The sequence below is a fragment of the Acanthopagrus latus genome, chromosome 2 (genome assembly GCF_904848185.1).
Source record: "Acanthopagrus latus isolate v.2019 chromosome 2, fAcaLat1.1, whole genome shotgun sequence".
NCBI lineage: Eukaryota > Metazoa > Chordata > Actinopteri > Spariformes > Sparidae > Acanthopagrus > Acanthopagrus latus.
In genome coordinates this window covers 26,892,015-26,917,249 of record NC_051040.1, presented here as the reverse complement: position 1 = coordinate 26,917,249, position 25,235 = coordinate 26,892,015, and the positions used below count along the sequence as shown (strand labels likewise).

Genomic DNA, 25,235 nt, shown 5'->3' with positions numbered 1-25,235 from the left:
AGTTCTTTGTTAATATTAGCTAAATATTCATGGTGGACAACATGTTTGGCGTTGCCTTGTTTTCGCTCCAACACCCTAACAGAAAGAGTCCATTGATGCTTTATGAAATTTTCCACCTTAGGAGGACCTAACTTATGTGGCACCTGGTTTCTCATGCTCTCACAGTGTGTGTGTGTGTGTGTGTGTGTGTGTGTGTGTGTGTGTGTGTGTGTGTGTGTGTGTGTGTGTGTGTGTGTGTGTGTGTGTGTGTGTGTGTTTCGAGTGACTATTTGCCACTCTCGCAAAGTCAACTAGCTACGCAATGCTCTCATGCTCTTACTGTCCTTTATCAGCCCAACTGTTTGCAAGATGTCATGGCATGAGGCCGAGTAATTGTTTGAAAGGTTGCCACAGAAATGTTCACGGGATTCCTTGTTACATCCTCCCAGACCCTATAGGTCAGCTTCAAGACAATCAAGTACATTATTCTGACCTGAAGTGGCGTGATCGTAACATTTCATCCCTCACTAGCTCTTTCTCTCCCTGCTCTAACCACTGGTATTTTTTTCTCTCTCTTTACTTGAGCAGAGGGTCAAATGTTTTCTCCCCCTCTGCTGAAAGAAAGATATGCTTTGGCAAGTAGCAGTGGAGGGTTAGAGAGAGAAAACAGGAGGGGAGAGGTGGAAAGAAAAGTAAGCAAAGGATGGTACCAGGCAAGAGGTTTCCTCCCCTGAGAGGGAATTCCTCTGACCTGAACCTGACGCCTCCCCCAGCCCCCCCCCCCACCATATCACACTCATACTGTACACAAACATAAAGTATGATGCAGCTAAGGCCAAGCTGGTGGTTTTCTGCAGCAATTAGTCTGGTGTCAGAAATGTGTCCAAAGAGGCTGAAACAACATAGGAGTGGTGATAGCTGACAAATGATCCTGTAACTAAAACAAGCTGTGTTCCACTCTAGACTTCATGATTCACTGTTTGTTCCATGTTCACACACCATAAGATGCTATCATGTGTTGCATTGAAACACACATTTTCCGAGAGGTTCTAAGTGCTTTTTTTAACAGAACATCATTACCTGTTTTCCCTTTTCATTCATTCAATTCAGTTCAGGAATGTTGAGCAGAAAGTTTCTGATATTAATGGATACTGTTTCTTCTTTTTGATTATGTGACAACAGTTCGACTGTTATTGACTCTTGGTACCCTTTATGTAATTTTGGATCAAAACTGCTGATGGAAAAATACCCAACTATTTTTTAATAAAAGAGTCACTTGTAGTGAGAAACCCAAATGATCACCAACTCTGCAGATGTCTTTAATTCTACAAAGCTTTTTATCCTGTTTCAGCTCATTCTTATGGTTCCACAGGATCTTCACTTTTGTGGTTCCCGCTCTCAATAGTGCTGTTTCCAGCTGCAGCAGGCAGCTGTTTTCAGAGAAAAAGGTCTGAAACCAGCTGGACGCTACCTTCACAGTGCCAAACAGTAGACTGAGTCAGTGACCAGCTGGTAATAGTTACACGACAGAACCAAATACTTTTTTCGGGAATTGGTGGAGACTGTAAACATAGCTGAAAGGAGAGTGACATTTGGAATGAAATTAGTAGAGTGGCTATAACAGAACCAAAAACAATGGTAACATACTGTAGCTCTGTATTATCTGTAAATATGCTGCTTTTTTTTACCATTTCAATATTTTAAGGTGGTAATGTGTCAATTTTGTGTTTACGGCTTCTCTCAACTTCTGTCAAGTGGTTGGAAAAAAAAATAGTTATTGCAAGTTTCATAAACATTTAATTTGGACTTTTTCTTTTGTTTAATCGCTCATCTGTTTAAAGTGCAAACAGTGATTTTGCATTAAAGCTGTAAATGGTCAAAGCTTTTACCAGTATTGAGTTCCTCATGCTCGACTGCCATGATTCTACAATAACTCAGAAAAGACAAAGCAAATGCTGGCTCAAGAGAAGGCCTTTTGGGTTTCTAACAGCCACCATAGTGGAGGTTAAGAGGAGGTGTGTTCAGCTGGTAGCAGTCTGCAACAATGACAACTAAACTAAACTCAAACTTTTTCTAAAGCTGATTTTTGTTAAAAGTTTGAAACCTCCATTGGTTACATCCGTGTTTACTAGCTCACAGATTTCTTCTTTTCTGCATCAAATGTTTCTCTTTTTGTGGTCCAGGGCCTGCTTTAACAACAAATTTGTTGTCCATTTGTATGTAATTCTTCTAAACATCTGTCTGATCATGTCTCTCACTCCACTCCTCCAGTTATGCAGTGGCAGACAACTCATACCGTTCCCTGAGGACAGAGAGAAAGGACCAGTGCATCCTCATCTCCGGGGAGAGCGGTGCTGGGAAGACGGAGGCGTCCAAGAAGATCCTGCAGTACTACGCCGTCACCTGTCCAGCCAGCGACCAGGTGCAGACCGTCAAAGACCGCCTGCTGCAGTCCAACCCTGTGCTGGAGGTGAGATTTCATAGCACTTACGTAATCTTGAAGTTAAGTGTTTTGGATTTACACAAACTATGCTAAGTGTTGAGCTATAAAAAAAAAATTGGTGCTCGTTCCAAAAAGAAGTTTGATGCTGTAATAATTTGGTTTGATGGATAGTGTATATCAGTTTGTTGATACATTTGGCCCCTCTTTGCTTTTTACTACATGCAAGATGTCAACCTGTCAGCAGTGTTTGATAAGTTTTGCCAAGTTTAATATTTTGAGGTCAAAATAAGTACAACATGTCAAACCATCATGATTAATGTCTTCTTATCTATTTATTAGAGCAGAAATCTGTCATTGTAATGTTCATATGAACTGTTGCTTTGTTTTAATCATACAGCATGTTTACTGACTCAGTGAGGGAGAAATCATTTGGATTGTTCCCCTCCACTGTGATGGGTATAATGTAGTTCTTTTGATTATTCTGGATCGTATTGGAGCTTCTTCCTATTCAGCATCTTCACTCTGACATTTTGGTCACTGCTGTTCAGTTGAACTGCTACAGTGAATGGTAGAACGTCAGTGTTTCAGTGTTCAGGAGGATGAAACCTCAAGAGAGGTGCTATAGTTTATAGGGGCATTTGTTTTGATGTCTGGCATGTCCCTGACAGATGCTTTCCAGATGTGTTGTTGTGTGTGAGTGTACACTGTGCCCTGTAATCTGTGCTACTGTTCTAGACAAAAACTGCAGGGACTCTAATACCTGAGGTTTTCTCTTTGTTTCACTGCTACCTCCGCCTCATTTGCCACCCTCCCTGTATCACACTTTTCCTCTCTGATCTATGTTATCGCTCTACCTCCCGATCCATCAATCATCGCTCCCTTCCTTTCTCTCCTTTCTTTCCACTCTTTAACCCACTCTGTTCTCTCTCCAGGCTTTTGGCAATGCGAAGACATTGCGTAACGACAACTCGAGCCGCTTTGGAAAGTACATGGACATTCAGTTTGACTTCAAGGTGAGCACAACGGTCTCATTTACTTGTTGGGTTAGGGTAAACATGGTGTTCCTTCAGAAATAAAAGTGCTGTTCCCAAAACAAACCAGTAAATCCAGACTCAGTTGTATTGCATGGTGATATTAACATTGTAAATGTGCTTTCTGTATTGTACCACTCTGTGTTCACTTCTCCCTCCTGTATCCCTTTTTTATGGTTACTCAAAATGTGTTTTATACATGAACTACAAAACATACTTGCTTGTTAAATCAACCCTGCATCACACCTCAGTACCCCAGCCTCACCCTTTCCTTCTCTTCCCCTGACTCCTCCCGCCCTCCTTGGCCTTTATCCCGTCGGCAGGGTGCCCCCGTTGGTGGCCACATAATCAACTACCTGCTGGAGAAGTCCCGCGTTGTCCACCAGAACCACGGGGAGAGGAACTTTCACATTTTTTACCAGCTGATCGAGGGAGGGGAGGAGGATCTGCTGAGGCGCCTGGGCCTGGAGAGGAACCCTCAGCAGTACCAGTACCTGGTCAAAGTACGAATTTAGCACTTAATAGAGATAAAAATTGGCAAAGCTATTTTGGGAGCCATTGGTTCCTGAATGAAACCCCCATTAATTTGTCCTCATAGACAATGTAATGCAAAATATTAAGAACTCTGTGAAAGAATATCAGGTTCGTTGATACAGATTTAAAGGTACAAGCCTGTAGACATTTAAAACAGTTTTAAGTTTGCTACTGCTATGATTCACGCTTCCTACTTGCCTCATCTCCATGGCAATGGCAGCCAAAGCTCATGGAAAGGTGCCATGCTCCTCCATGCAGAAATGAAAGCCAGAACATCATTTCTCTGAAAAAAAGTTTATCAGTTTATTTTAAACTGGTGTCCATGACATGAACCTAAACATACATTTAGAGAAGAAGAGGAAGTAGATAAGTCAAATGGATTTCTACTTTCTCTGTAACGTCACTTTTGACAGTATTGTCTGGGTAAAAGCTACAACTGTGTAAATCCATAGTCAAGTGTTAATGAAGTAATTCTCCAGCTATACCTTGAAAAGAGCTGCAGTAAATCTTTCACTCACTCACTCACTCACTGTGTGTGTGCGTGTGCGCATGTGTGCGTGCGTGTATCCCAGTGGGAGTTCTGGTTAATAGGCTCTCAGTTAGGGACTCTCAGCACAGCGAGAGGAGCTTTCCTCAGGGGGCAGATCTGCCTTAAGGCGCTAGTTGAGCCTTCCCCTCAATAAACACACACGCAGACACTCACACCAACAGCTCCTGAGAAAAAACACAGCTTATGTGTGTTTGTGCAAGTGGGTGTTTACATCACACACAAATAGGTGTTTACTTCACATGTAAACACCTATTTACACATCAACTAATTCAGGGATTTTGCTTGACCTATTCAAAACTTCACTGGGAACGAAGTTTAAGTAGATGATAAATATTGTGTGTGTGTGTGTGTGTGTGTGTGTGTGTGTGCGTGCGTGTGTGTCTCTCTATGTGTGCGTGCGTGCATGTTTTCCATAGGGTAACTGTCCCAAAGTGAGCTCTATCAACGATCGCAGTGATTGGAAGGTGGTGAGGAAAGCTTTGACCGTGATTGGTTTCAGCGAGGACGATGTTGAGGTAAGGAGCAAATCCAGGCTTTGTAGATAATGCCAGACTCTTTGTTTTGTCACCTAAAGAGGTGTGGGATGATGCACGTACATGCTGCATGGAAGAAACTTTAAAGGGACAGTGCACGCCAAAATCAATAATCCATATTTTTCCTCTTACCCGTAGTGCTTTTTAGCCATCTAGTTTGTGCTGGTGTGAGTTGCCAAGTTTGGGAAATATTGGCCATAGAGATGTTTGCCTTCTCTCCACTGAACTGGAACTAGATGTCATTCGGCCTGTGGTAGTGACTGAATTTTCACTTTGGGGCAGCCTTTTCCTGTGATAAACATTTGTACCCACACTATGTATATTAATGGCTATACAACAGCTTTTACCACAGGTTTCACGATGAACAGCAATGATACTCCATGTGCCTGAGGGGCCGGAGGCTGTTTCCATTTCAGACTTGTACTGTGGATGTTAGCTAGTGCTGTGTGTGTGTCTGTGTCTGTGGCTGTTATTATATGGTGAGAACTTATTTGTGCTCAGCGTGGGAGTCTTGCTCCATGTTCATGAGTCTGGGCTTACTGCCAGTGCTTTTTAGATCTCACACTGCTGATCAAGTGCTGAGCAGGTGTGAGTTTGTGCAGCTCTGGTTTGTTATGTGATGAGCACATTGCTACATTTCTGTCCTGTTAAACTCTTAACCTGATTTAATTCAAAGCTGCCGTTATCTATGTTGTCTCTTATAAAGATAGCCTCGGCAGTAACTTCAGATCTGTATAATCTTATCGTGCTGCAGCCTCTCATATCTTCACCTTTGTTCTCTCCCTTCTCCTTGTCCTCCTCTGTCCCCACTCTCCACCTCTTTGTAACTGTTTATCCTTCATGTTCTTTTTCATGTCCTAATTTTTCCTTCCCTGCACTCTCTGTGTTTTCTCCTCATAGGAGCTGTTGAACATAATCGCCAGTGTGCTTCACCTGGGAAATGTGCAGTACGGCGGGGAAGAAGGCAATGCCTGCATCACTTCTGACACACAGATAAAGTACCTGGCCAGGGTAAGATGCTGCACCAAGCAGATTCATAACGATTCCTAACAGGCCAGCGAGGAAAGGTTTTTCATCTCAGGATTTTTCTCAGGAGAAGCCCTGAAAGTTATTTCTGAAGCTTCCTACTCTCAGCGAGGGCAGAGACTACTTTTAGGAGAGAGTGTAACATCTCTATTTTATGACACTTTCAATAGCAGAGAAGAAATCTGGATGACATATTGACAGTTGCCGTTTGTGTTTTTATACAAGGTAACATGGATGGATAGGCATAAAACAGAGTCATAGGTGTTATGTATATAACAGCGTCTGGTGCTCCACAGCCTTGCCAGAAGAACTCAATTACCCCTTCACTGGCTTGACCCACTATTATTTAAAAGCACTCTATTAAACTTTACAGACAATAATTTGGCTGGTTTAGTCTGGCCAAGGGACGTTTTAGTAATTTGTCGAATACTTTTCGTATTTTTTAACCCTTTATCCATTACTTTTAGCTTACTATTTCAGTTGTTTACCAATTATCTTTTGCTAAAAATTTCCTCTATTTATCTATTACATTTTTTTAAATATTTATTTTTTGGGAGGGGACTTGTCATTGCTTTATTGATAGGACGTCAGGTGCAGGAAATGGGATCAGAGAGAGGGGGCCATAAGCAGCAAAGGGCGACAGGTCAGACTCGGACCCTGGGGTGCTGCAGCGAGGACAAGGCCATCTATACATGGGATCCCTCTCCTACCAACTGAGCTACTGGGGTGCCCCTGAGATATCTATTTAAACTATGATTCTGTTTCTTTAACTTTGGTCACTTCTCCATTTAGCTAGCCAAGAATACTCCACCCAATTTCTATAGCATACATATATCCACCCATCCTTCAAATGCTGGTAAAGATTTAAATAGTCTGCACACTGCTGAAGAAGTGTGGGTGTTTGGTGGCAACACTTTTCTCAGAAAAATCCCCCATTTCTTCCTGCATCAGTTGTCGTCAAAAGTGTCTCAGACATAATGAAGCGAGCCTTTACACAGGATGTCACTGCTGCTGGTAGCCATGACGTCTGTCTGTTTTTGAGATCACATATTTGTCAGGCTGTGACATGTGCTAATGTTGTTGTGCTTTTCCAGTTGTTAGGGGTGAATGGCACAGTGCTGACTGAGGCACTCACACACAAGAAGATAATTGCCAAGGGAGAGGAGGTAGGTTTGGAGACACACTCCCATTGTAGTGTCAGTGTGTGATAAGCATTTGTATACAAAGCTTTCCTGTCTGTGTAATGTCTCGTCTGGTCCAGTGTAATTATATTGTAACTTGTAGCTGCTGAACTCTGTCTAACTCTGTTAACGTCTTTCTCTGCCGGTCTTTGTTTGGTGTGTGTGTGTGTGTGTGTGTGTGTGTGTGTGTGTGTGTGTGTGTGTGTGTGTGTGTGTGTGTGTGTGTGTGTGTGTGTGTGTGTGTGTGTGCGTGTGTGTGTGCGTGTGTGTGTGTGTGTTTCTTCATCAGCTGATGAGCCCTCTGAACTTAGAGCAAGCATCATCAGCTCGAGATGCTTTGTCCAAGGCAGTGTACGGGCGCACCTTCACATGGCTGGTGAACAAAATCAATGCTTCACTGGCATATACGGTACTGTCACACATAGAAATAACTGTCCACTTTCCACTAATTTGATACATTTTCACTCAGACTTTCTTAACCACAGTAAAGCCAAACATTGTCAACACTGTAGAGCAGAGCATTCAATCTATTGTGGCACAGCTCCACCTTGTGGATGTACACTATATAACTTGGTAGTTGCTACTATTGAAACCATTTCATGTGTAATGATTTTAAGTTCCTATCATTATCGCAAGACTGTATGTGTACTAGAGTTTTCCATTCAAATAGACAAAGAGATGACTTTATTTCTTTTTCTCCAACAGGACGATTCCTTTAAGAATTACTCTGTCATTGGCCTGCTGGACATCTACGGTTTTGAGGTCTTCCAGAACAACAGGTACAGTATTAATGATATGAAACATGAACACTTACGGTACTCTAACCTACCTATAGTTTGTTTTCAGCATGTATTTATCCATCTAAACCTTAACATAACGGAAAACACTAAAAAACAACTTTTTTTTTTTAATCATGCACGAGGTCCACCTCTTGGAGCTTTCTGCTGCGTATCATTACCTTCATCATTAGCTGCAGGAGTTTGCTCTGTTGGTTGCTGAGCAGCCAAAGTAAAGTCCAATACTGAGATGCAGCTGAAAGCTCCAGAGATTCCCTGTAAGTGGAACTTGTGCCCAGAATTTTGTAAAACTTTATTTTAAGGTCAGTCTTTAACCTTAGCCTACGTAACCATTATTGTGAATTACGCACTCTCTGATAGCTGACTTTTAGGATGCTAACAGGGAGTAAAACATTCCAATATTGATAGATCTGCCTGTCCATACACTTTTTGCAATGATCCCTCAAATGACTCCAGTACTTATTAAGGTAACACCACTGTACGTAGGTAATATTAGTCTTTGAATAAAGATCAGTCACCCACTGAATCAGCAAGACAACCACTGACGTGTGTGTTTCTTTCCATTCAGTTGTGTGTTTGTTGTTGTGTGTTGCAGCTTCGAGCAGTTCTGCATCAACTATTGTAACGAGAAGCTGCAGCAGCTCTTCATCGAGCTCACCCTCAAGTCAGAGCAGGAGGAGTACGAGGCTGAAGGCATCACGGTCAGACATCACTTACTCCTCTCCCTTGGTGTCCCATCTCTCTCCCACACCCACCCACTTTGTTAATTTCAGATATGAATGCATCCCAAGTTGCACTTACAGTTGAATTCTGTGAACGGAATAATGTGGATAAACAACTCGCTGTTATTTTCCTTGTGATCCACCATCACTGCCTCTCAAACTGTTTGTGTCATTTTGTAAGCAGCATCCATTATCACTCCCTCTCTCCTCCCCCAGCCAGGGTTTAGGCTTGGCAAAGAGCTCCTAATTGCGTGGCTGAAGTTTTCAATGTGAAATTTGTAATTTGATTTATCCCTCTGCTGTTTCACAGAGGCTCTCCATCGAAGTGATTTACACTAAGTGCACATATTTTTAGATGATGCAGCACCATTAGAAATTAATCCCTTTAACCCTGTTATTGTGAGAGTTGTAGTGTCCCTTATTTAAAAGAGATCTCCACTGAAATATAAGAACTCTTCTCTTGAATTATCTCCCTAGTTGCTCCCTTCCGTGTTTGCCTTATGTATATGTATTGACTTTACATTGTTTTGTTTTGCTTCTTCGGAACAAAGGCCTCTTGTGTTCAGTCTAATATAAATGCACTGGTCAGAGAGCAGGTTGTGGGAGGGACTCGGACTCACCTCTCAAAGAGCCCATTATTATCCAGCATCAGGACCGTGGGTTTCACTCTCTGTCATCTCTGTGGCTGTTAGTGCTAACGTAACCTAACAGTGCTGCACTGACCCTCTGGAACTCTGTGTTCATGTGCGTGTTGACATGCAAGTGGGCGAGCAGCATGTCTGTGTGCCAGGATTCCTGAGATACTGCAAATGATTGACTTCACGGTCATTAAATAGCCCAGAACAGTTGTGATTGTATCAGATTTATATACTGGGTAAGAAGTATGTCCCAGAAGTTCATTTTAGTTTGGATAATGAGAAAACACAAAACACGTCTTCATTATAGTCATTATGTCTGCACTGTAAGGTTTATTTTCTCTAACCTGAAGAGTGCTTGTGTTTCTACAGTGGGAGCCGGTGCAGTACTTCGACAACAAGATCATCTGTGATCTGGTGGAGGAGAAGTTCAAAGGCATCATCTCCATCCTGGTGAGCAGACACACTGCTCTTTTTCTCAGCTATAGAGGATTTGAAACTGAAATACAAAGCTCACTTATTAAATATTCTGGAAGTGGAAACAAATGAAGAACTTATGGCAAGTTAAGGTGTATAAAAGGAAAAATCCTACATTTAAAGGTATATTAACCAGGGCTCTCCTCAACAACAACAAACAATTGGTATAAATGATATGTTTAATCTAGGTATAGCGGCAAAGTATGAATTTATGAACTTTTACTTTTATGTCTGGCTCATGTAAATGATATTTGGACAGTCTTTTATAAAGAGAATAAGAATGAGTGAATGCTACTTTTTTTGTCCGGCTATCACAGGACGAGGAGTGTCTGAGACCTGGAGATGCCAGTGACCTCACCTTCCTAGAGAAACTGGAGGACACTGTTGGAGGACATGCGCACTTTGTCACGTTAGTTTGATTCCTACTCTGGTGATGTATAAATACTGTGATACCACAAACGTATCCAGAGCAGTTTAGTCTCACAGAAGTTAAAGGTTGGCCTGTTGGATGTATCAGTACATACATGACGTGTGCATGTGTTTCTGTCTGTTTGTGTGTTTGTGTGTGTGTGTGTGTGTGTGTGTGTGTGTGTGTGTGTGTGTGTGTGTGTGTGTGTTTGTGTGTGCACGTTTGTGTGTTTTCTGCAGTCACAAGCTGGCAGATGCAAAGACCCGGAAGGTAATGGGCCGTGACGAATTCAGACTGCTGCACTATGCTGGAGAGGTCAACTACAATGTCAATGGTGTGTGTTTGTGTGTGTTGTAAACAAGGCCAGTAAAAATGCAAATACCACAATTTGTTTAATCTGTCTTCAAATGAAAACTAGCTGATTTTATACCTTTGTCTCGTTGAGAAGGGAGTTTCTGTAAATTCAGCTCTATCGCATTTTCAGCTTCACTTCCACAGCTAATATAGACAGAAATGATGCACATGTGTCATTGTGACATAGTACAATGTCACAAAGTCACCAAATTAAAAGCACAAGCAGGTGGGAGAGATGAGCTTCTGTTGGTGCAGACTATGACCTTTTTAACTTTCAAAATATTATACATGCACAAGACAGGGAGGCTTCTTACCTAAATTAGATGAATACCGGTTTCAAATAAAGGTGTAAAGACGTGTTTGTGTTTGTGATTTACTCTAGTTCTGTCTCATGGTGGGCATGTCTTATGGATTGGAATATAAATACAGCCATTTACAGTGAAAATGAGACAAGTAGTGCTGGTCTTAGTGGAAGCGGTTTGTCATGACATGCGTCAAACTCAAATTCCATCTTTTCTCTTCTCTCAGGATTTTTGGACAAGAACAACGACCTGCTCTTCAGGAACTTAAAAGAAGTGAGTGGACAGCTGTATTTCAGTAGAACAGTGCGATACATTGTTTGAAATTTATACAGCTGATTCAGAAATTGAAATGACATTTGTGTATTTTATTTATTTATTTAATGTTCATTTGTATAGAGAAAAGAATGTAGCATAACCTGCCACACACTACAGCATTTATAGGCTAAGCTAATTTGCACTACCCGTCCTTGTTTGCAGGTTATGTGTATGTCAGAGAATAAGATCCTGACCCAGTGTTTCGACCGGGAGGAGCTGAGTGACAAGAAACGCCCAGAAACGGTGAGACAGCTTGTTGTTTGTGTGCCATCCCTCTTTGTGTCCTGGAGTTTTTCTCTGCACGTCGTCCACTCTCCTGTAAATCACACTCTCGTACATCCCAACATACTTTCCCATGGTAAAACAATCAGTGTTGTGTTTCCCCTCTGCAGTGTTGGGTGGGCGGTCAGATGGGGATTCTCTGCAGCCTCCCACTTACTGAGAAATGCCCTGACACTTGTATGCCCTTCTCACATACGCACTTGCACAGGGAACTGTCACAGGCTGGCAAGTTAAAAGTCCCAGTCGTCCACACTGGGCCTAGTGTTCAGTCTCTGCTGGACAGCCAGTCGCATCATCCAACCCTCTGCTTGCGTAGCTCTTCTTAGGTCATCGTCTCTGTCCGCGGGCTTCCATTTTCTCCTCTTTGGTTTCTACCTTCGCTCACCGACCAGCTTGCTCTCCCGTCCTCTGGCCTCTCTCCTCATCCCTTCCTAACCAGCCCTCATCTGTTCTCTGTGTCTTTGTGTCTGCCCCTCCAGGCAGCCACCCAGTTCAAAGCCAGTCTGGCGAAACTCATGGAGATCCTCATGTCGAAGGAGCCGTCGTACGTCCGCTGCATCAAGCCCAATGACTCCAAGCAAGCAGGTATGAAGTCTAGTCTTGTTTTCAAGTGCCTTCTCAAATATTAAGGCTAAAACAGACTTATCATATATCTAATCAGTTGTGAGTATAGAGAGTATTAAAAATTGTCATATGTGGAATTTAAACTTGAAACACTCAATTCAGAAATCCAAAACCTTGTCATGATTAGACAATCAATCATTGTGACGATGTGTGTGTATCAGGATCGCAAATGAAAAAGATTCCATACTTGTTGGACATCCCGGTTTATCAAAGTTTCTCTTCAATACTCAGTACACTTTGAACCCAGTTGGATTTGTTGTCAAGTAATGTATCGGCAGAAAAATGTATGAGCTGACATTAGCACTGGTTACCTAATCAAATGACAGAGAGGAGGAGGTTTCGGTGGCGTGATGAGACCAAATTATTTCTAAATGTTTTACTCTGAAAGCCTGAATTTCTGTGGTTGTAATGTCCCTTTGTGAAATCTCCAGAAGGTAATTTCAAGTTCAAGTCTGTTACATTCAAAAATGGTATGGGTAACACTTTACAGTAGCCATCATAAATAAGTTGTACATTTATAGTCAAATAAAGAATTTCATTGTTTTTCAACGGTGAAATAACTGTAAAGTTTATTTACCTATAAAGTTAATCGGATGGATGTGATAAAGTGTCACAAAACATTTTTCAACATTACTTTAATTCAGTCAATCAAATTGTGATCTAAAGTTTTAGGTCAAGTCAATAAGTGGATTACTTCTTGCTCTTGTATTTTACACACATATTTTCAAACATAAGATAGCACAGAGATCCAGTTAATTCCATTCAGGCTTGATTGATTATATTTTGTTGCCTGGATGTTTGAATTTGGTGTTTTCATCTTGACTGTTGCTGTCTGAATTTCACCAATCCAAGTTACGTGATTAGTTGATCAGGAGCCACTAAGATAGGATTTCTTTTAAGTAGGGTTTTTTTCCTATTAACCTTAGAAGTTATGCTTTTGAGATTGCACAATGTGGAATGACGTTTTCATTCTATGTGTTGATCCCATACTTAACAGTTCTTGTAAACACAGTTAAAGCAGCTTAGCAGTTACAACAAACTAATAGTTTTCCAGAAACATCATGTTAATCCTGTGCTTTGGCTAATTCCAAGCAAAAAGTTTGTTTTGGTTGAGTGTAACTCTGTGTGGTCGTCAGAATATCAGGCCAGCCTTTGTCAACACTGGCCCTTTTGTCAGTTTCACACTGTCCCTCTGTTTTGACCCTCCTACTTCTGCTGTTTAGCAGCTACTGGTTTTCTCTGGTTCATTTTGTCCAACAGGCTTTACATTTTTCTCTGACCTCTCCCTCTTTCCTCTTTTCTTCCCGCTCCTCCTGTCCCAGTTCGATTCGACGAGGTGTTGATCCGTCACCAGGTCAAGTATCTGGGGCTGATGGAGAATCTGAGGGTGAGGAGAGCTGGATTTGCTTACAGACGGCGCTACGAGGTCTTCCTGCAGAGGTGATCAACAAACCTTTTTTTTTTTCTTATTCAGTAAAGTTCAATCACACGGATCCATGCCACATCCACATCAGACATGTTTAGTCAGGCATTACACAAACAAGTCACAATGAGAAGTACAGTAAGAATGATCATACAGGGCATTTTGATTGATGAGTAAGTGAAGAGCAGTTGCCTACAAAGCAGTACGGAATTGGGCTTATCACCTTTTTTTTACAGAACGATGTCACGAGAGTCAAATAGTATAAAGGGGTCACAATTCTTTCACAAGTCTTTGAACAGAGGAGGTGGCCTGCGACATCTCTTATCACCCACCTACAATGCAGTACTGAGTTCTCTCCCCAGACAGCTTAACAACCATTCACCTATCCCTAGTAACCCACATGAAGGCCTGGTTGGATCAACAACCTGCAAGTGGCCCTAAAAACTCTGAAATATAGAACTCAAACATGTCCTTGACAACTTTGTAAGGACATTCCCACACGGAATTTAAAGCCTGCAACTCCCCTCCAGTTAGTTAGAACTGAACAAGCCTCTTGAGGGTGAAACATCTTCTAGAAACTGAAACATGTCCAGTTGCCTATGATACAGCACTTAAAAGCTGTTGAAGCTGTTGCAGAGGCTGTGCCAGTCACTGGTGCTCAGAAGTAGGCCAGATTTTCCAGCGACATAGGGAACATTGAGGGGGCTCACTCGTTTCTAGTCCCTTGGCTTTAACTTAATTCCAGTAGATAGAGATTAAGGTTGAAAATTGGTGGAATTATGCTTTAAAAGATGATTCAAAGAGATCTTTCTGTTCGTTAACCTTTTCTTCCTGTAGTAGTACTCTAGTATTCACTTATGTTTGTGTGTAGGTATAAGTCCCTGTGTCCAGACACATGGCCTAACTGGCAGGGGAAACTGTCAGATGGAGTGGCCACACTGGTCAAACACCTGGGATACAAGCCTGAAGAGTACAAACTTGGCAGGTCAGTGCCACACAAATGTATACAGAAACTTTACACAACTTTCACAAGTACAAACTTTGCTTTGTGATGTATATCATCTTCTCTCTGCGTCCTCTTCATTTGTGTTGCACTTAACCATTTTGTTAATTTGATTTAATATGTGTTAATATGTGTTACTCTAAACTCAACCTTTTAGATCCAAAATCTTCATCCGTTTTCCCAAAACCTTATTTGCCACCGAAGATGCTCTGGAGACCAGGAAACACAGTCTTGGTGAGAGCCTCGGACACAAGTGATGATTTGTGACCAACACTTTTTATCATCGCCACATATTTGAACCATTTGGTTCCTCTGTTTTTGTCACCCCACAGCCACCAAACTGCAGGCAGGATGGAAAGGATACAGCCAGAAGTCCAAATACCAGAAACTTAGAAAATCAGGTGAAAAAACTTTTGCATGTTCTCATCCTGATGTCACGATAGAGGTTGTTTATCAGGTACAACAATGTCTTTGTGTGTGTTTCTTCATTATGTATGTAATCTACCTTGCAGCTATCGCCATCCAGGCGTGGTGGAGGGGGATCCTGGCTAGGAGGCGGGCCCAGCAGAGGCGACAGGCTGCCAATACAATCCGCAGGTACAGACCAGCAGATGGATGAGGAGATAATACGTGAAGATTTTGTCAACCCTTTTCATTTATTCATTTTTTTTCTATATACCCTTCCTGGTCTCATCCTCAGGTTCATCAAAGGCTTCATCTACCGCCACAAGGAGCGCTGTCCAGAGAACGAGTACTTCCTGGATTACGTGCGCTATTCCTTCCTCATGAAGCTGCGCAAGAACCTGCCCAAGAACGTCTTGGACAAGAGCTGGCCGACACCTCCTGCTGCTCTCACTGAGGTGGGGATAAATCAAGTTGTTATACACACACACACACACCCTTAGTTCAACCTGGAGTGCACTTGACTTGAGTGCATTCGATTTAGTCTTTTGATCCAGCTGACTGTGTGCTTAACCATTAATTGAGGTCATACACAGTTAATACAATGGTGTAAATCATAAGCTGGTGTGCACTGGAATATTGATTTGTTTGATCTACTATGATTCACCCTGTACGGGCTTCATTCAGAAGAGAAGCACCGCTCTGCACAGCATCACTTCCATTTTTTAAACCAAAAATTACTCTAATTTTATCCACCTTTTGAAGGAGACTTAGAATGTAAATGTTATCCATAAAAGCGGCAAGAAAAAAACAGTACACTTGCTACAGTGACTACTAACAGTATGTGTTATGACTCCATAAAGTGCAACTGAATAGCGTTGTTTGTTAAACGCTCTCTCTGTGCCTTTAGGCTTCAGAGCATTTGCGTAAGCTGTGCATGCAGAACATGGTGTGGAGCTACTGCAAGAAGATCAGTCCTGAGTGGAAGCTCCAGGTGAATACTCTTCCATCAACAGTAACAACATAGCATTTGTAATCTGACTGTCAGATTTGCTTCACTGTAATCTAATCTGTCTGAATAGATGGAGCAGAAGATGACTGCCAGCGAGATCTTCAAGGACAAGAAGGACAACTACCCACAGAGTGTGCCCAAACTGTTTGTCAGCACAAGACTCAGTAAGACTCGCGCATTTTTCCGACAACAACGTTGTGAAACTCGTACAGGCTTCATTTCAAACACTGTGTAAAAGACTCTAAGAGCATGTCCTATCTTGTTCAGATGGAGAGGACATTAATCCCAAGGTTCTGCAGGCTCTGGGCAATGAGAAGATGAAGGTTAGTTATAAAACAAAGAGTCAATGCTGTCTGTAAGTGTATTTATCAAGTTATCTGACCCTCATCCTTCTGATCCCAGTACGCAGTGCCAGTCACCAAGTACGACAGGAAAGGTTACAAACCTCGTTCCCGTCAGCTGCTGCTCACCTCTAACAGTGCTGTTATCGTAGAGGAGGGCAAACTCAAGCAGCGCATCGACTATGGAGCTCTGAAAGGTTAGAAGGCAACCGCCAGTTTTTCTTTATTTCTCATGTATGTGGACAGTGTTGGGTTCAGTCCTCATATTAACTGTCCTCCCCCTGCAGGTATATCAGTCAGCTCCCTCAGCGACGGCTTGTTTGTTCTGCATGTGCCCAGTGAAGACAACAAACAGAAGGTGAGCAAACATGGGCGTATTACACTAAATCATTATACATGAACCAAAAGTAATATACCTATTCATGAATGTAAATATGTTTCACTTGTTTCACAAAGTGACTTTGTTTGCTGGTGTGTTCACAGGGAGATGTGGTTCTGCAGAGCGACCATGTGATCGAGACCCTGACCAAGATTGCCATCTGCTCCGACAAAGTAAACAACATCAACATCAACCAGGGCAGGTGAGGAGCAGAAACACTTAAACATACACTTGGCGTTATGATTATTACTGCTGCTACACGCTGAAGCATCTCCAGGCAGAAAGTGTCCAACTCTTCCTGTGTTCCTTTTCCAGTATAAAGTTTACAGTGGGTCAGGGGAAAGAGGGCATCATAGACTTCACCCCCGGATCAGAACTACTGGTGGCCAAGGCGAAGAATGGACACTTGTCTGTGGTGAGTGTGCTTATCTTCCTCAGTTATTCTGCTTTGTAAATACATTTGATTGTACTTTGTTATTCAAGCCCAACTGATAGAACAGCAGTTTTGGAAATAATGTTAATGTTTATGCTGATCACCATGATATGTGCCTTTTTAATTCATCAAGTTATGAGTAAAAACAATAAAGATTTTTGATAGCAGCATCTACTAGTTGATATATTGCAATTAGAGCTGCAACAAATGGTCAGTTATTCGATTGGTCGATTAAAAGAAAAAAAATTGTCTACTATTTTCTGAAACAAATTATTGTTTCAGTCATTTTCAAGCAGAAATGTCAAAACATTTGCTGGTACCAGACTCTTAATTTGAGGATTTTCTGTTGTCTTGGACAAAAGAAGCAATTTAAACATTTCACTTTTGTTCTCTGGGAAGTTGTGATGAGCATTTTTTCCCCATTTTCCCCAATCAGCAGATTAATCAGTAATGAAGATTTTGCAGCCCTAATTGCGATGCTGTTTAAAGCTGTGTTCTTTAACAAAGGATCATATTACGGCTATCTACAGGGCATTTGAGCCTCTTTTAGTTAGCCTCGTGTTTTTATGGGCCACAAACTACAGTCTGCTCAACTTTTTCCCAGGAGCAAGAAGCTTTGTTCAGAGAAATAAATTTGATCAACTTGTCAGACACATACAGATACATTAGCTGCTAAGCACCGAACAGCAAGCTGACGAAGTTAGCATCCAGCCGGAGAACATAGTGGAGTGTTTAGCAGCAGATATTTTCCTCAGGAGTTGGTGCAGACAAAAATAAAATCTCAAATATTAAATAAGTGAAACTCTTGAAACTGCGTTCATGTAAACCTTCCCCATTCAAAATGAAGTCTGGATGATAGAATCTTCTGTTATGATGACAGCATGTTGCACTGCCACCTAGTGGTCAGTTAATGCTGCTCTTATATCTTTAAAGTAACATTATGTCAGTATTTACCTTAAAATAACAGCTTAAAAATCATCTGGATGGTCTGGTGTCTTTTATTTCAAGATACGTGTTTTCAAGCCACAATGTTGTTATGACATAATGAGTTTGTTTCTTGGCAGCACCTAAATGACGTCTCACAAATAGACCTTTATTCACGTCAGCCATGTTGACATGAAAGGTAAACACAGGTTTAATGAAGGTGCTGTTACATTTAGTGACTTGCTAGTGAGCCAACATGCACAGTAGCAACACCATGACTCTGTCTGAGCTGAATGGAACAGAATCTTAGTTGGTATCATTGGTTTCTGTCATTTGTATTTAACAGTTACCAACCGTGGTGTTGCACTCAGAGTCTATGTGGGCCCCAAATCACACAGACTGCAAAAAACAACACATAATGTCGCTCATGAGTTGCGAGCTGGTTAATATTGAATTTGAATATAAGTCTTTATTTACTAATCAAGCTTTCGGTGTTGTGTTATTTGAGATGATTTGTGAATGGGGACATTAGATTCAGGCATGTTTTTACTGGAGCTCGTGCTGCTCCTGTCTAAAGAGCAGACGTCATCATGTCGCCCTCTGACCAGACGTCCTGTCTCTCTCCTCTGCGTGTCTTCCAGACTGCTCCCAGACTGAACTCCAGATGATGGCCACTCTGACCACGCACCAGGACCCTGAGACCTCCTGACGTCTCCCATCCTCCAATCACACAACCGCAGACCCCGCTCTGCTTAAGCCAATCAGACGCCAGCTGTCACCACATGGGTGGCATATGCTTCCAATTAAAATACGTACAAATCCAGCAAAACTAATTGATATATTTATGTTTATAGATAATATTTTTGGGATTAATACTATTGCTGTTTGAATATTCTGATTTTATATATGAGGCCAAGGAATAACAAATATTTTGGTGCATTTTTCTGGCACCATGTGTGTTTATTGTGTTTTTTTGGGGGGGGGACATGACCAAGAGAACGACGAGGGAAGTGTCAGGCCACAATGAGAAGAAGGGGATTGTTGTTGATGAAAATCAGGGTTAGTTGTTGTCTGTTGCCTCTTTTTTTTTCCTGTTTGCTCTTTCTGCTTGATCGTCACACTGACACTACTTTTTCTAACCGGGGCGGATTGCTTTGTACTGAGGCATGAAGGTGTGTAGAAGAAGGCTGACAGTATGTAGGATAGCTGTTGAAAGGTTCAGGGACTGGACAAGAATAACTCGTCAGTCAAACAGAGATGCCTTGGCACGGTAGTGTCAGACAGTGGCTCGCTAAATCAGAAAGAATAGCTGAATGTACTATATATTTCCAAAATCTATTTGTAGAATGAAGCTTGTCATGAGGGATTGACTACATTAAATAAACGGCATACAGTGGAAATACTGCAAAAAGGAACAAAGTACGTGAGAGGTGGCTGAGGAAAGGCCAAAGAAAGATGATAAAAGGCAGCAGTCATTTGCCTTGATCCCAGGTGCTCGTGCCTTCCTCTTTGACTAATTTATTCATAGATTGAGCTGAAATATTGATGTATGAAAACCATGACACTCACAGGAGAATGAGTCGAGTTAGATAAAAGTGTAGATAACCAACATTATTCCAGCAGCAGCTTCCTGTACAGATGTTTCCTCCTTGAATCGACGTAACCCGCTCTGACTTGACCCCGCCGTCTCATTTGGCTGCATTTCCTCTGAACTGGAGCTTCTGCCTCACTATTACAGAGCTGGTCTTATGGCTACACCTGGCTGAGTGTCAACTATATTTTTGTAACAGCCTAAAACGTTTTTTTTTTTTGTGCGCTGATAACCAAAAAAATCTCTCCACTTTTACAAGTCTATGTCTTACATTTGAAATGTGAGAGTAAAACAATCTGAGGCCATAAATGTTGAACCTGTACTTCAAAACTGTGTTCAGCCGAGGCATGTCAAGTCAAAAACAGTGATTTAATAGCTGTGTGATGTCAAGATGTTTGTTTAAGTGTGACATTTTTAAAGGAACAGTGACATTTTGGTAAATGTGTGTGACACCATGCTCAGCTGTTGTGAATAGGAAGGTACAGCCAGGAGACACGTCGCTTAGTTCAGGGAGAAGCAGGTAGCACTGACACACGTGGTTTTCTACAAATCAAACAAACAAAACAAAGTGTGTTAATTTGTAGAGTGAGAGGTGCTGGAAGGCAGACTGTGTTCCCTCTGAACAGAGCCAGGCCAGCTTTTTCCACTTGTCTTGCCAAGCTAACTGTTTCCTGGCTGTAAGCTTGCTTCATATGGATCCTCGTTTAAGTTTCTGGCATGAAAGCACATTAGTACATTCCCCAAAATGTCTAATCCTGTTGCATAGAGCCAGAAATCTATAGTTCTTTTCAGAATTTTGCTCCTTTGAGTGTAACAGAACATTTCCGAGAAAGCTTCTAAGTTGTCACATGACTCTAAAATCTTGGTAGGAGTAAAATAGTTGTGCATCCTTCTAGAAGTACCACAGTGCTTCAGGCTGAGAGCCTCCTGTAGACAAACATTTCTCTCTTACTCAGACCAAAGACTGATTCTGAAAGTGATTGAACATTTGAGAGAAGCTCCAAAATATTTCCAAGATTTTTTTTTTTTTTTTTTCCTTTCTTTCTTTTTTCCAAACCTTGCTCAGTGACATACATGTGGGTGGCAAGGCGGGTGCAATATGCCGAGGCAGGACTGTGCAACTGCACTTCAGATATACTAGCCAAAGACCCTAGTTGATTTCTAGTGATTATCAGTTGTATGATTTATATGATATTATTGTGTCGCTTCTAATTGTCATGTTGTTTTTCTGGAGGGCGATCTGTTTGTACAGTTTGTGTTCTGTGTTATAAATGAGAGGTTCAAGCCAAGTGAGGTTTGCTGCAAAACATTTTGGGAGAGAAAAGCTTCTAGTATTGTTTGTTAACACAAACTTGTCCATGTGCCTTGTCGAATAGCAATACAGCCGATTTGTGTGGGATTATGAAAGAAATACCTCGGTGGCAGAGTCTTGTCGGGCCATTTCTGAATGTTCTCCCAGCAGCACCCAAAGGTCTCCTCCCTCTGTGTGTATAAGCTTTACTCAAACCAAATCCTTTAAAGTTTATCTATTGACTTACAGATGCACTCCTGTTATCGATCCTGACTTACTGTATGCACCACACCAATGTATAATTATGCCAACACACTAAAAGATAAGATACTAAAGATTTGAATACATTTGAATAGTAAATGCAAACTGATGAATGGCTGTTTGTGGTTTGTTCTGTTCTTCCGCTGTCTGTGTCCTTGTGTCTAATGTAACAGTTGTACCCTATATTTCAATATTAAAAACTCAATAATAGTCTTAAAGCTTCTGGATGCGAGAGTCTGGATTAAGGCAGTCACATGTATGAAATCACAAAATGGAAATATTGTCACAACACTAACACTGATATGAAAATCTGACAGAGGCTTGTGTTTGATATTAGATGAATCTTTACACACATACAGTAGGCTCCGAAAGCCTGAGACATCCAGTCAAAGTACTTCTGTTTGCATTTGATGATAACAGCTCAACAAGTTGAAAAACGAGTGAGAACTTGAATCTTTAAAAAAACAAATGTCCATGAGTTTCAGAACGTCTCAGTATTTTTTATGTCCCTATTTTGCTTTAACGACAGCCTGCACTCAGCCTGGCATGGACTCCACATGTCTGAGCAAAACCTGCTAACTTTTATCTCAGAGTGACTTGACATTGTTCCACAAAGCTTATCGGCTTATCGGCACACGGCTTCCTTCAAATGCAACCATAATTATTCAGTGGGGCTGAGGAGGAACATCCGTGACAGTCAGGACTCCCCTGTCTTCTTCTTCTTGGAGTGAATTAATAGATCAATGCAAATGTATATGGGACATGAGAAAGCCAAACAAAAAGTTTAACTAGTTTATAATATCTTTTTCATTTTATTATGCTTATTTGTCAAAGTATATTCCAATTATAATAAAGGAGTGGAGAAAAAGCAGTATACACTTATTTAATCCTACCCCTTCTCCACAACACAGTCATTAATAATAATCAATGATAACTCATTTACAATTTGATATACTATGTACAGTTAATATATAATATATCTAGATATATACATGTGCTGAACGCAGGTAAATAAAAATACTTAGATGTGCACACACGTGTCAAAGCGTTGAGGTGTGTTTGGGCTCTTTATCCTGCTGCAGTGTGAATCCTTCTCCACGAAGGTACAACCCAGAGGGTGTAGCATGTCTCTGAGGAGTGGAGGGGTACCTGTCCTCGGTCAGGGTGGAGTCAGTTCTGCAAATTGTGTATCTGATGTCGTGGTCACTTGGGCTCTGACTGATCCTGTTCTGGATACAACTGCTCCAGCTGCTCTGCACCATTGTACTGTTACAGACACAAACCACTTATGAACCTTCAGTCTAGCCATGATTTGACACTGAGAAGGACCGTTTGACTTCTGACACCTTCACTTGCTTTCTGAAATCGTCAAACTCCAGTGAAGTACTGGCAGTGTATTATTGACTGTATCTGATGATATATTCTCTAGATATTGACAAATAGAACCACTCCTGCCACTGATCATACATTACTTCTAATGTAGTAATACATGCATAGTTTATTTTACGTGATACATTGTAAATGAATATTAGAATATATAACCAGTATACTATAAAAGTTTACATTAATTATATTTTTTATATATTCTTGAAGCAAAGCCACAATATATAGGCACGTTTTGTCAAATACATGTGGACTCCTTTATGTATTAAAATGTTTGAGATTATACATGACTAAAGCACAATATGACCTGATGTGATAAGGGACGTCAGAGTCATGACTTGGTTACTGGATAGTTAGTTCCTGTCTTCCTGTAGTGTTTTTACTGCTTTTGCTTCCTGATTTCACTAGTTACTCTGGTTTTATCCTTTGCTTTGTTTGTTTTTAATCTTGATGCTCTGATTTAGTTGTCTGCCTTTAGTTGCTCATATTTTGGATTTGGGATTTTTCATTAAAGCTTGCTTATAGGTTTCAACCTGTCTGGCCCTGTTTCTGCATTTTTGTCCTTTCTGCTTTTCAAACTTCAACACACATGGCTGTCAGCCCTACTTTATTACCAAATCAGGCCCTGTTGCTGTTGATGTGACTCTACAGTAGTTATACGGTTTTCATGTTCCCAGTTTTGTGCTTAACTGTAAAGCATATCTAAAAAAAAAAAAAAAAAAGAAGAAGAAGAAAGAAGAAGAAATGTGTGTATAATCAAATGGCCACACAGCAGCAGACCTGAGGTCAGACACTATCTCAATAGTTCCTGATGCAGTCAAACTGAAGAAGTGAAGTCAAGCATTGTTCACCTGAAATGTGAAGAAAGACTAGATTTAGTCACCCCTACTTACATCCAATGATTTTTAAGATTAAGATTAAGATCAAGATAGACTTTATTTATCCCACAAAGGGGAAATTCACTTGTGACAACAGCTGGAGATGTGCAGGGAAAAGAATCCGACAAATATGCACAAAGTGAAATAATAAGTAAATGAATAGGAAAAACAATAAGATATTTACAAAAATCAAACCAGAGAGTGGAAAGTAATTGCTCAGGCAGTGCTTGAGTGAAACAGTGTGACGGCTGTGGGGATGAATGATCTGTGGTGGCTCCTTCTCACACACTGGGTGTCAGAGTCTGCAGCTGACAGAGCTGCTGCAGGCCTCCACAGTCTGCTGCAGGGCTGAGAGCTGCTGTCCAGGATTGATGTCAGCCTGGCTAACATCCTCCTCCTGCCCACCACCTCTGTGGAGTCCAGCAGACAGTCCAGGACAGGGCTGGCCCTCCTGACCAGTTTTCTCAGAGAACTGTCAACAGTCCCTCCGGCAGATCAATAACCAGTGGTTTGAACGGGTCTGACATCATCAGAGCGGGTCTGTCTTTACATGGAGGCTGTACAGTGCATAAGCAGCAGCGTGTTACTTTCTGTTCAGGCTGTTAATGGAAGTACTGGATCACACTGCAGTGGTGCACGACCCCACACCACCTGAACATGCTGTTTGAGTGAAGGGGGGTCATGGTAGGATACACAGTGCATCCTCTTTCTATCCCAACATAAAAATGTGAGGCCTCCAGACAGTTTTTTGTATGAGACTACTAGGCTATGTACTGAAAAACTGTCCCACAGTACCTGAACTCACCCCCATAGGATGCAGCGTCATGTCCATCAGTGCAGAGACAACAGGCCACACGCTGGCTGTATCAGAAGTGTCCACTAGGTGTCGCCCTCGACGCGACTCTCTCCTCTGTGCTCTCTCTGTCCCTCTCACTGGACCATGTCAGCCCTCCTCTCCTGTGTTTCTAGGAACATGAAGTTTTGAAGAAAACTAGTGAGTCACCTCTCAAGCTGACGGAGTGGATTTACAGCCCTCATTACGCTGTAGGTGTCGGCTGCGGCGCTTATACAAACCCTATAGATATGTGTGGCGCAGAGAAAGCAAAGGGATCAGGGCGTCACTGGGCTGAGCGCTCATGCACGGAGCAGAACAAAGATCCCACTGTGGGTCTGACTCCAGGAGGACTCGGGCTTCAGGTCAGAGTGGGACCATCTGAACCACAGGGAAGTAGCTCCCGGGGTGGTTCTGCTGCAACAAACACGGCTCTGATGTTGCACAAGCCTAAATAACAATTGTCTTTATTTATGAGGGAGAGTATCCACTGTTTATTACACTGAACAACACAGTAAACATAAAACATAAAAACACTGACATATCCCATTATACTGCCGAATTCTTAGTGGTTTTGTTGTCATTCTGTTTGTGTAATAATAATAATAATAATAATAATAATAATAATAATAATAATAATAATAATAATAACGGGAACCCTTTTATGAAGAGATTATTTAGCTGCACAGTTGAATGTAATGTAGTAAATGTGTTTGTGTCCTGTTATTCCTCTCACCTCAGCCGTGCCCAAACATTCCCACAGCTGTTTCCCCAACATTTCGATTTCCCAGTATTGAGAAACAACACATGTAACATTGCCGCGCTCCGATTGGCTGCGGCCCGTCTCTAGCTCAGCCACGGGCCAATGGGGAGGCGGGCTTGTTTGTG

The 25,235-nt window shown here is 41.6% G+C and overlaps 1 protein-coding gene and 1 long non-coding RNA gene across 4 annotated transcripts in view; one reads left to right on the top strand and one right to left on the bottom strand.

Annotated features, from left to right (window-relative positions):
• LOC119011073 (unconventional myosin-Ic-like) overlaps positions 1 to 21,472 on the top strand; it is a 60,310-nt gene extending 38,838 nt beyond the window's left edge. For both annotated transcript variants that reach the window (XM_037083895.1, XM_037083904.1), the window contains 29 exons: positions 2,251 to 2,449; positions 3,355 to 3,435; positions 3,777 to 3,956; positions 4,954 to 5,052; positions 5,971 to 6,081; positions 7,191 to 7,262; positions 7,567 to 7,686; positions 7,983 to 8,056; positions 8,670 to 8,775; positions 9,804 to 9,884; positions 10,226 to 10,317; positions 10,557 to 10,651; positions 11,200 to 11,246; positions 11,451 to 11,531; positions 12,050 to 12,155; positions 13,517 to 13,634; positions 14,489 to 14,602; positions 14,778 to 14,854; positions 14,953 to 15,021; positions 15,133 to 15,217; positions 15,321 to 15,480; positions 15,933 to 16,016; positions 16,105 to 16,198; positions 16,302 to 16,357; positions 16,437 to 16,572; positions 16,663 to 16,733; positions 16,859 to 16,956; positions 17,070 to 17,169; positions 18,753 to 21,472. In XM_037083895.1, coding sequence (XP_036939790.1) covers positions 2,251 to 2,449; positions 3,355 to 3,435; positions 3,777 to 3,956; positions 4,954 to 5,052; positions 5,971 to 6,081; positions 7,191 to 7,262; positions 7,567 to 7,686; positions 7,983 to 8,056; positions 8,670 to 8,775; positions 9,804 to 9,884; positions 10,226 to 10,317; positions 10,557 to 10,651; positions 11,200 to 11,246; positions 11,451 to 11,531; positions 12,050 to 12,155; positions 13,517 to 13,634; positions 14,489 to 14,602; positions 14,778 to 14,854; positions 14,953 to 15,021; positions 15,133 to 15,217; positions 15,321 to 15,480; positions 15,933 to 16,016; positions 16,105 to 16,198; positions 16,302 to 16,357; positions 16,437 to 16,572; positions 16,663 to 16,733; positions 16,859 to 16,956; positions 17,070 to 17,169; positions 18,753 to 18,779 — 2,833 coding nt within the window. In that variant the 3' untranslated portion in view covers positions 18,780 to 21,472. The remainder of the gene's footprint in view (positions 1 to 2,250; positions 2,450 to 3,354; positions 3,436 to 3,776; positions 3,957 to 4,953; positions 5,053 to 5,970; positions 6,082 to 7,190; positions 7,263 to 7,566; positions 7,687 to 7,982; positions 8,057 to 8,669; positions 8,776 to 9,803; positions 9,885 to 10,225; positions 10,318 to 10,556; positions 10,652 to 11,199; positions 11,247 to 11,450; positions 11,532 to 12,049; positions 12,156 to 13,516; positions 13,635 to 14,488; positions 14,603 to 14,777; positions 14,855 to 14,952; positions 15,022 to 15,132; positions 15,218 to 15,320; positions 15,481 to 15,932; positions 16,017 to 16,104; positions 16,199 to 16,301; positions 16,358 to 16,436; positions 16,573 to 16,662; positions 16,734 to 16,858; positions 16,957 to 17,069; positions 17,170 to 18,752) is intronic.
• Positions 21,473 to 23,559: 2,087 nt separating this feature from the next.
• LOC119011095 lies at positions 23,560 to 25,154 on the bottom strand. 2 transcript variants are annotated; one of them, XR_005072121.1, is made up of 4 exons: positions 25,084 to 25,153; positions 24,590 to 24,797; positions 24,321 to 24,480; positions 23,560 to 24,072 (listed from the first exon to the last, which is right to left on the bottom strand). It is a non-coding gene; the product is annotated as an uncharacterized LOC119011095 (long non-coding RNA). The 2 variants fall into 2 exon arrangements; XR_005072120.1 differs by having other exon boundaries at positions 23,560 to 24,480; positions 25,084 to 25,154.
• Between the last annotated feature and the right edge of the window lie 81 nt (positions 25,155 to 25,235).